The 11,410-nt window shown below is 44.6% G+C and overlaps 1 protein-coding gene across 1 annotated transcript; it reads right to left on the reverse strand.

Annotated features, from left to right (window-relative positions):
* Nucleotides 1-1,286: 1,286 nt before the first annotated feature.
* On the reverse strand, nt 1,287-10,694 carry LOC119448731 (putative fatty acyl-CoA reductase CG5065). Its single transcript, XM_049666479.1, has 4 exons — nt 10,557-10,694; nt 7,546-7,662; nt 1,991-2,166; nt 1,287-1,347 (listed from the first exon to the last, which is right to left on the reverse strand). The coding sequence occupies exons 1-4, from the start codon at nt 10,692-10,694 to the stop codon at nt 1,287-1,289; spliced, it is 492 nt and encodes a 163-aa protein (XP_049522436.1).
* Between the last annotated feature and the right edge of the window lie 716 nt (nt 10,695-11,410).

Here is an 11,410-nt window from a genome sequence, read left to right on the forward strand (position 1 = left end):
CTCTTAGTTGGCTGAAGTCAAGTGTTGCCCTCATTCTATTGAAAATTACCTTGGTGAATATTTTATACAATACTGAGAGCAAGCTAATGGGTCTATAATTCTTTATTTCTTTAACGTCTCCCTTCTTATGGATGAGTTTAATGTTGGCGTTCTTCCAGCTTTCTGGTACACTTGAAGTCGTGAGGCATTGCACATAAAGGGCCCCAAGCTTTTCAAGTGTGATATCTCCTCCGTCCTTGATTAAATCAACTGTTATTCCATCTTCTCCAGCAGCTTTTCCCCTGGCCATATCTTTCAAGGCCCTTCTAACTTCATCGCTAGTTACAGAAGGGGCCTCTGTATCCTGTTCATAACTACTTCGAATGAAAGTAGCTCGGCTGCACTGAAAACTGTACAGGTCAGTATAAAATTCTTCCGCTGTTTTTACTATGTCATCGAAATTGCTGATGATATTACCCTGCTTGTCTTTCGGTGCATACATTTTAACTTGTCCTATGCCTAGTTTTCTTCTCACTGATTTCATGCTGCGTCCATATTTTACTGCTTCCCTTCCTCAATCTTTTCCACGTTATAATTTCGGATATCCATTACTTTATTCTTGTTGATCAGTTTCGACAGTTCAACGAATTCTATCTGACCTCTCGAGTAACAGATATATGCATGTTTAAAGAAATGTGATCGCGTTGGAATTCTCTATATCTGCGGATGTACGGTTGCAGCTGTGAAAGAATGGACGACATCTTCAAAGATTACGATACTTAATACATACTATCGAGTTGCTCTCAATATAAGCATGGCTGAAAATGAAATTCTTGACGACCATGAGCTCGTAGTGTGCCGCGATGGAGAGCTCGAATCCTGCCCCATTAAGTGACATCGAGATGCCAAAGGGATTCACAACTCAATGCAATTTATTAATTGGAAACATTGTGTGCTTATTAGAGGGACACTTTCGCTGGTGCTACGTCTTGATGAGGCGTACCAGTATTTTTCATTTACAAAAATGATATCCGAGATGGTCTTACATTAGATGTAGAAAATCGGAACATAATTTCAATTTAATTTGACTGATTTAGCCCAGCGTAACTGTGAAGGCAGAGAGAGAGAGAGAGAGAGAAAAGAGAGGGAGAGCAGGATAAATGAAAGACAGAGAGGTGAGCGAAGACTGAGCCCGCTTGGCGACCCTGTACTGGGGAAAGAGAAAAGGAAAAAGGTCAGAAATGTGGTGAGACATACTTACTGAAAAGCTTTAAAAAAATGTTGGATATTTTCACGCGGTGGTTGTATCACCTCGTGGACATCCGGCTTGTCACAGTTGCAGTATGCTGTTGACACATGAACAAGGGCCTAGAAGGAAACCCGCAGGCTAGAACTCAATACTTAAAACTAAGCAGGCGTGTCCCATGGTATGACTATAAGGTATGAAATACATTGTACAACATATTCGATCAGCTATGATAAAATGAAGAAAGATGCCCTGCAACTTACGCTTATATTTGGTATTTGCTTACAGAGATCCAGAACTCTTCTTGTACCCAAAACGTTGAGCTCAAATGCGTTCCTGAAATACAAACATGTCCCAATTTAGGAGCTTTATAACACACTTAGTTGTTTCTGTACTCTTATATCATTATAGTGTTCACAAAACTGTGAAGCATGGTATTTTCACCTATAATGTGCCCGTAAGTGAATTTTTTGCGGATCACGTTTTGTTTTTGAAGAACCCTCACTTGAAAAGGTTTCTTCAGTGTTTCATTGACTGTATAGGTCTACTCACGACTATACTATGTGCAGCATGTGAAATATTGGATGACAGTTTGCACTGTCATTTCGAGATGCGCTTAAATTGCGAGAAAAATTAAACCTGTCGATTTCTATCCCACTAATTTGCGTTACGAATCTCAAGCTCTGACATAAAAGAAGTAAATTTTGCCGTTGTATGACTCCGTTGTGCTGTTTACCAAACAGCCCAAGCGTTTATCTCACTTGCCTGAGAGGTTCTTCAAACTTGACCGTGGCACCGGAGTGAAAGATGACAGACACATTGTCGACTAAGGTGGCCCGATCAGACGCACTGAGCCCCAAATCTGGCTGAGCTAGATCTCCGGCCAGTGCCATCACTTTTTCAAGAGCCCCTGGCTGTTCTTTCTTTAGGCGTTCGAACATCTACGAACAAAAGGAAAAGAAAGCAGACCAGATGAGAACGCGGATGATTACATCCTACATTGATACCTTTCAATCTAGTTTGTGCCTAACTGGAGCCAAGGCTGGAAGGTCAATTAAGTATGTCGCGCAATTACTCTTGATTGTTCTTGGGTCGACGCTTATCTATTTGAGTACAGGTTGGCTACACGTAGCTACATGGTCATTTCGAAGAACACTCGATTCATTTCGATTCTTCTCGACTGTGCAAACCGTGATCCCGACTATCCAATGCGGTCGTAGGTTATCGTCCGAAGTCTCGAGCACAGTGAGAGCGTGAGTTCTAAACGAGAAAAAAATTATTATTTTAAAAGATTGATATAATATAATAAACATTAAGATACCCACTTTGGTGTATCTGATTACGCGCATGAATTTGAAACAATGTTTATATATCTATCCTGTGCGGCTTCGCCAGTTGTCTGACGTAAAAGTAGCGATGAAGCCATCGCACTGATAACACATAACCTAATTTTCTCAGACGATTTATTGATGTATAGAAGTCAATGCTGTCCTCACAGAGCTTCAACTAAAGCAATAAAAAGAAAATACAACACTAAAACAAAAGTACCGTGTAGAATCTGGAGTTTTATTCCTTAATCTTCTTTAGTCTGTGGAATAACCAGCTTTTGGTTTCCTCAAAGTTCGTCATTAGTTCTGCTCAAACACACAAAATTCTAAAAACTAATTAAATATATATTGTTGATAAATTTGTTTAAGATTCGGTAATTTTATATCCAGTGTTCCCGATTATTCATTTAAGGCTGATGATACTGCCACCTTCCCGAATGTACTGTTGCAGTACTATGTTGCAGTACTGTACAGTAAGCGCATGCCACATTGCTGAACTTACTGCTGCATGCGTATACAGCATACGTGCACGCAAATGGTTGTTCTCTGCCGGCCACTCGCATTACCCGCTAACAGCATTGAGAAACACAAAGCAGTATTCTGGATATATCAGTTTCTATATTGAAACAGCGAGGTGGCGTGGATCAGAGGTAGAACACCCGGCTTCTAATCTGAGGGTCGTAATTTCGAATCCGCCTCCAGTCCACTACATTTTCAGGCATGAAGTCACGCCTGACACCGGTAAAAAGAAAATATTGCCGAGAGCTAGTGGGGCTATAATAATCCAGGTGCAACCAAATTAGGGAGGCCCACTAAGCTTCAACAAGGTCACTCCCTCACCAGAAGAGGAATTGGCTTCCCTGGCGCAGTATTCGGCCACTGCCTCCCTCATGACTCCTACGATTAACTCATGGCTCTCAGTCCACAGCGGCTGCGGAGCACCTGACCAAGGCGGCGGTCAGACCTGCGACGCGGCAGAGGGTGCTAAGAATCTCTGGGTCGGACAGGCCGCCACTGGAATCTGAACCTGGCATCCTCTCGAGTGAGGCTAGCTTAGCAGTGCTATTTGAGGAATTGTCAGGCATTGCCTGGGATATTATTGGTCTTAGTGAGGTTAGAACTAGGTGAGGCTTATAGAGTGCTGACTAACGGCCCCGTCCTCTGTTATAGAGGTCTTCCAGATAAGAGAGAATTTGGGGTAGGATTTCTAATCCATAAGGACATAGCGGGCAACATTGATGATTCTACAGCAATAATGAGAGGGTAGCGATCGTCAGTAATAAAGCTGAATAGGAGGTATAGAATGAAGATAGTACAAGCCTACGCCCCAACCTGCAGTCACGATGATGAAGAGATAAAACAGTTTTATGAAGATGTTGAATTAGCAATGAGAAAGGTGCAAACTCAGTAAACTGCAGTCATTGGTGACTTCAATGCAAAAGTGGGGAAAAAGCAGGCTGGTGAGCAAGCAATTGGCAACTACGGCATCTATCCTAGGAATTTGTGGAAAGGAATAGGCTTCCGAATAATTAATACCTTCCTCAGGAAGCGCAGCAATAGGAAGTGGACCCGGAAAAGCCCTAATAGGAGAAACAAGGAATGAAATGGATTTCATACTCTCTGCCGATCCCAGCACAGTGCCGGATGTAGAAGTGTTAGGTAGGGTAAAGTGCCGTGACCATAGGTTAGTGAGATCTAGGATTTCTCTCAATTTGAAGAGAGAAATGGTAAAATTAGTCAAGAAGAAACAAGCCAACCTAGACGCAGTAAGGGTAAAAGTTGACCAGTTTACGCTGGTCCTCGCAAACAAATATGCTGCTTTAGAACAGGAAGATGAAGACAACATAGAGGTAATGAATGAAACCGTAACTAGGCTGATCTATACTGACCTGTACAGTTCCCAGAGCAGCCAAGCTACTTTCATTCGAAGTTGTGATGAACAGGATACACAGGCTCCTTCTATAATTAGCGATGAAGTAAGAAGGGCCTTGCAAGACATGACTAGGGGAAAAGCTGCCGGAGAAGATGGAGTAACAGTTGATTTAATCAAAAGTGGAGGAGATATCATGCTTGAAAAGCTTGCGGCTCGTCATACGCAATCATAGGTCGGTGCACTCGCTCATGAGTGCACTCACTCACACTCACTCGCAATCATTTCACAGGGCGTGAGTGCGAGTGTGAGTGAGTGCCAGTGAGTGTGAGTACAGGTGAGTGCGAGTGCGAGCGAGCGCCAGTGAGTGTGAGTGGATCGGTGAGAGCGAGTGCGAGTGAGCGCCAGTTAGTGTGAGTGCTGGTGAGTGCGAGTGCGAGTGAGCGCCGGTAAGTGTGAGTGCAGGTGAGTGCGACTGCGAGTGAGCGCCAGTGAGTGTGGGTGGAAGTGAGTGCGAGTGAGTGCTGTGAGTGTGAGTGGAGATGAGCGTCAACGTGAGTGAGTGCGGGGCCTGGAAAAAATTATGGTGAGTGAGTGTGAGTGAGTGCTCTCCCACACTGCCGACCTATGTGTAACGCAATGCTCCACGACTTCAGGTGTACCAGAGAGCTGGAAGAACGCCAACATTATACTAATCTATAAGAAGGGAGACGTTATAGAGAATCGAAGAATTATAGACCCATTAGCTTGCTTTCAGTATTGTGCAAAATAGTCACCAAGATAATTTTCAATAGAATCAGGGCAACACTTGAATTCAGTTAAGCAAGGGAAGAGGCTGGCTGCATGAAGGGATATTGTACGATGGATCATATCCATGTCATCAACTACGTAATAGAGAAATCTGCGGAGTACATCAACCTCTCTATATGGCTTTCATATATTATGAAATGGCATTTGATTCAGTAGAGATACCAGCAGTCATAGAGGCATTGCGTAATCAAGGAGTACAGGAGGCATACGTGAATACCTTGGCAAATATCTACAAGGATTCCACAGCTACCTTGGTTCTCCACAAGAAAAGTAGAAAGTTATCTATCAGGAAAGGGGTCAGAGGAGACAATCTTTCCATATGCTATTCACTGCATGCTTAGAAGAAGTATTCAAGCTCTTAGACTTGGAAGACTTAGGAGTGAGGATCAACGGCGAATATTTCAGCAACTTAGGTTTGCAGATGACATTGTCCTATTTAGGAATAATGGGGACTAATTACAACAAATGATTGAGGACCTTAACCGAGAAAGTGTAAGATTATGGGGTTGAAGATTAATATGCAGAAGACAAATATAATGTTCATTAGCCTGGCAAGGCGACAAGAATTCAGGACCGCCAGTCAGCCTCTAGAGTATATAAAGGAGTACGTTTATTTAGGTCAATTACTCACAGGGGACCCTGATCATGTGAAGGGAATGTACTGAAGAATAAAATTGGGTTGGAGTGTATACTGCAGGCATTGCCAAGTCCTGACTGGCAGCTTACTACTGTCGTTGAAAAGAAAAGTGTACAATCATTGCATTCTAGCGCTGCTAACATATGGGGCATAAACTTCGAGGTTAACAAAGAATCTAGAGAAAAAGTTAAGGACCGCACAAAGAGCGATGGAACGAAAAAGGTTAGGCCTAACGTTAAGGAACAGGAAGAGAGCGGTGTGGATCAGAGAGCAAACGGGGATAGCCGATATTCTAGTTGACATTAAGAGGAAAAAATGGAGCTGGGCAGGCCATGTAATGCGTAGGACGGATAACCGGTGGACCATTAGAGTTAGAGAATGAATTCCAAGAGAAGGGAAGCGCAGTCAAAGACGGCAGAAAACTAGGTGGGGTGATGAAGTTAGGAAATTTGCAGGTGCAAGTTGGAATGAGCTAGCGCATGAGAGGGGTAATTGGAGATCGTAGGGAGAGGTCTTCGTCCTGCAGTGGACATAAATATAGGCTGCTGCTGCTGATGATGATATTAAACAACATATGATGCTGCGTCAGGTTGGACCGCCATATGGAAGGAGACGACCATTGCGTGAGTCCGGCACAGATTGCAACGTTAACTGGCATATTACCGTCCTCATGGCCGTGTATTTGGCCGAGTAAACTGGGCCAACCTCGGAGATGATGTATTCAAAACTGGGCCAATACCGCATACTGTGTAATCAAAGGTGGTGACTTGGTGGACCGATCGTGACATCAGCCCAAGATATGTGTCCTCGTTATTGTGTTAATGTGGATTGTAACGCGAGCCAACCCTGGAGACAGTGCAATCAGAGGTGTGGGTGGCCCGATCCTTATAATGCTATTGTGCTACAGTCGCTCAGGTTCAGCATGTTGGCCTAACTTCATTGCCTCTCTCTCCTGTTTGGTGTTAATTTAGCTTTAGTATTCGCCAGCGAGTTTAGGCTACTCAAAAGGGCCTCTGCGTACGTAAAGCGCCACGCCCGGCTTGCCTCTTTTGCGCTCATTTGGGGCTCTTTTGTATGGCCGGTGGCTTGCGTACCCTAACTTTTCGTACGCCTAATGTAAAACTCCCAAGTCGTGTAGACGTAGCGGAGGCCTTTCGCACAGCCGAGGCGCGGAAAGGGAAAGCACGAAGAACTGCGACGTTAGCGTGAAGAGAGTTAGGAGAGGGATCACTTGGGCAATGGCTGAGGTTTGTACGTCACCAATCGCGTTTGTTTAGTTCAGTAAGACTCCAAAGGGCAGTTAGCAACGTTTTGATTGGAGGCGCGATTGATTATCGATCGTGAAAGGGTGACGACCGTTCATTTCGTTCAAAGAATAAAGAAGTCAACTTAAATTGTTATCGAGTACAAAAGCAATGTCATCACATGTATGGCATAAGCCTAGTATCTTTATTACGGAAAAGCTGCGTCTACATAACGCAACGTGGTATACATAACATAATGTCAACAAATTAATCCTCAATACAGTCATCTACATCAAAGAAGCTTTGTGTCCACCGATTACCATAGTGCGTGGGATCCGCATTACTTTTCTCTTTGCAATTCTGGAAACATTGTGAGTTATGGCGGCCTGACGAACACATATTTTTACATAAGAACGGGGTTGTATACACACCTGTGAGTTGAACATTTTCTTGAGCCTCGCCTGTGGTTCTTCGCCACGCTTGCTGCGTACGAGGAGGTAAACTCGCTTGAGTCCAGAGCAAGATCTCAGGAGTTTTTCCAGCAGAACCTGAAAATGGGACTTTCACGAATCAAAGGCACGTGGAGTAGCACTGTGGAAAGGCGTGACCGGTGTTTCTGCATGTTGCTATCAACTTTAGGAGCTTTGAGCGTGTGATGCTCCATACACTTGCATCCTAATAGGCCGTTTGATGGACGGTTAAGTGGAGTGTGAGTGAAAAAAGAAGGGAGATTTAGTCTATGCATCAAATCGAGTTCAAAATGTGTCCCTGTGTAAAGCGCGCGTGAGGACGGAAGCGGAAAATGGCTCTAAACAAAGCGTGAAGCAATATTCAGGGTGTGTGTGAAAGCTGTAAAGAAGTACAAATGTCGCGGTAAAATTGGTATTGCTTCCTTCAGAACATCACAAGAGCTCGTGGTTACATTATGCCGGTAGTCGACATCAGTCACTGGAAGTACTCCGACTGTATGGCATATGCATAGGCTGCTAAGGTAGTAAAGATGGGAGCACTGAACCCCAATCGCCCCCCCCCCCCCCCTTTCTTTTTTTCACGCCATTAAACAATCATACCATACCAACTAGCTCCGGTCGAAGCATTCTTGAAAGCATCCGGCACTTAAAATGAGAAACACCTCTTTTTCGATCGTCATTATTATATGTTCTGGCAAAACAGTTGGTATTATTAGGTTATCAGGACATGATTTTAGTAATTGATTGATGTGTGGCGTTGAATGGCGCAATGGCCAGCTATGGCCAAAAAGCGCCATTACATATGGTAATGCATTTTTAATGTATTATGTAAGAAATGATTGAGTTGAGCTGAAACTGTAATGTAATGTGGCTATAGAGAGGCCTAAAAACGGTTCGCTGTAAACTGCGTAAAATATAACAATGACTCATGACAAAAAATGTGGTTGATCCCTCTTATATAGGAATCGGTATAGAACACGAAAGTGAAACGTGTCTTCACAGAAGTAGTGTAATGTTTATTGCACATTGATATATAATGTCTATTGGTGTTTTGTGGCTAAAGCGCCCTTAGGCGTTGATGCACCCACGCTGACGCCTGGTGGCACGTCTCCTCCATCACGACTACCAACGTCGATGACCATGAGCAACCGTCGTGCATATGGAAGCTGCACTACGCTGCACACGCTAGCACAACGCGAAAGACGAAGCACGTAACTGACACACTAATACAACGCGCAAGACAAAGCACGTAACTGAATCGTCACCGAGTCAAATCAGCGCGTACAGCGCGTCGTAATTGCAGCCTCCGCGATCAACTTCAGAAACATTTTCAGAGCTAATTGCGGAGGCCACGCTCCGCTGTGCTGAGTACGGTGAACGCCACCTAGGTGGCGTTGGTAGTGCTTCTTGATGCCAGCGTCCCTTCGAATGCTGGCATCGAGGCGTCGTAGTGCTGAGACCACCGAAGCGTTCACTGTCGGTGCGCGTTAGTGTCATAATGCAGTACTTCTCTTTTCTGCTCGTAGGCGGCGGCACCGCCCCGAGCAAGAGCGCGGGTACACGGAGGAGTGTTAGATATATAAGGCGCGTCTGTGTAGCTCTCTGCAAATGCGTTTGTGGCGCAATGGGTTAAACGCTCGGCGATCTATCGTCGCGGACCGAGAGGTCGTGGGTTCGATTTTCAAATTTTGCATGTTTGTGGAACTTTTTCTTCTGGTTTCTTTCTTTGTATTATGTTCTATGACGTATTTCCGTGACGGAAATACGTCAGTGAAGTCTTGGTGGACCCCGGCATAAAACACTTTCGTGTTAAAAAAATAGCACCATAAAAGTCTCACCACGAAAAGGAGACATAATAAGGTGCATACAAGTACTGCCTCAACAGGGCTCTTGAGGCAAATAGCTGAGAGGCACGTGCTATAAGAACTTATGTCACTGCGGCTACAGCCTCGAAGGCGACGCTGTGCTACACATGACCCGGCTAAATTATTTAGGTGACGTTAACTTCATCTAAAAAGCTAGAAACTGTTTCCAGGTTAAAAAACAGTTCGTTACTAAGAAAACAATGCTGGGTGAAGTGGACTATGCTGGCGATACGCAGAATGAAAGCACTTTTTACGCTCACTTTCTAATTCTCTACACTGGACGAGGACATGGAGCACTGTAAGGGTGTCGCCACATGATATGATTTTAGTAAGGCAACTACGGCTTAAAAGAATAACGCTGAAAGTGATGAAGAGTATTTGAAGTAAAGAGTGTAGTGTATACTCGCGGCTCAGGGGTTATTTTTTTTGGCAGTTGAAACAGTTGAAATACAGGAGTAGCGCTGACGCCACACATAGGCACCAACCTCTCCTTAAATACATTTAATAAAAAAAAAGCAGTACGTGTCTGTAGACAAGTGAACTAGATAGTTGTAGGGTCGCTGACTGTTGGGCCAGTTGTTGCGTCACGTTGTATTGTTGAGCGAAATAAGGGCGGAACGAAACGATCTGGACAGGGCAAACAGATAGTTACACCCCGCAGCTTAAACTCACTCTTGTTTCCCACCATTCCCAGGGTGCGTGTCACATTTAACATAGTCAGAGGAGCAACGGTGGTTACTGAACTGGCTGACCCACAGAGCTAATCATGCTGCTGTTTTGGGGCTCTTTTTCTATAGCTACCTGCCTATTGTGAACTAGAAGTTAAAAATTAACGGGAGGCAAGAGACTTGCATGAGCTAAAGGGACCTTAGCAGCACCTCAAGAAAAAGTATTGGCGCTCTAACGTGATCGCGGGGACCCAAACTTTGCATGGCTTCCCTTTGCACACACGGTCATCATCGTACGCTAACGTGGTCCAATATTTCCACGACTCCCCATTGAACCTAAGGGTGATAAATAAACGCAAGGAACTCGTCGGATGAATGGTTCCCCCCAGGAAATGTAGACGTCACGACGGTCGTGAAAATCTTGGTAGCAAAAGCTTACCTTTCCGATGAACCCTGTTCCTCCTGTGATGAGCACCACTCGATCCTTGTAGAACTGCGCTACCTGGGAGCCATCGTTTTCTCCGTGGACTCCCCCCGGTGTTGGACTCAGCTGTTCGAGATAGGCTTCGGGTGACATGGCGGGTGCTTCTCGGCACGCTGAGAGCCCACAAGAGACACCAGTGAGAAGAAAAAAGAATGGTCTCCTAAATACCATATAATAAAAAAAGAATGGTTTTCAGCTGTAGGCCAAACGTTCAGTTAATAGCGAAGTGATTAAGCCCAGGGTAATTGCCTGTCACGTTGGCTGACCATTCGTTAATTGCGCTTTTTTATTTCTCGCGAAACAATTTACTATGAATCGTGCCGCACATATTGCCTCTACTATCTCTTACAGTCATTTCCGAAGCTGAGTTCGGGTACAGGAAAATAATTATAGACGTCGCGCATACCTCGCTTTGAGATCGAGCGGACGCGACGTCCCTGTTGAGTGCACATATGTGATAGCGTAGCCTGTTCGGTTTGTCGTTGTGGTACGTTTTATATATTTTCATGGTCTGTAAATCCAGATATTAAGGGAGAGCATAGACCCTAACAAGTCGCCAATGCAATGAAAAGCTTGCAACAAGTTTGCTAGTTATATGTACGATGCGAACGCATGATGTACCTTAAAGGCTCAATCATACCGGCGACTTGAGGAGGTCGCGCGACCATTTGTGACTTGCGACCAAAAAGCGACTAAAGGCGACCGACGCTCACACCGGCAAGCCCGGCTGAGCGCGATCGGCAAGTCGCAATCCCGGAGATTATCGTTCTCAGCGACAACTCAGGAATCTATACTCAGTTCGCACGCAC

Source organism: Dermacentor silvarum, chromosome 4 (assembly GCF_013339745.2).
Source record: "Dermacentor silvarum isolate Dsil-2018 chromosome 4, BIME_Dsil_1.4, whole genome shotgun sequence".
Lineage (NCBI taxonomy): Eukaryota > Metazoa > Arthropoda > Arachnida > Ixodida > Ixodidae > Dermacentor > Dermacentor silvarum.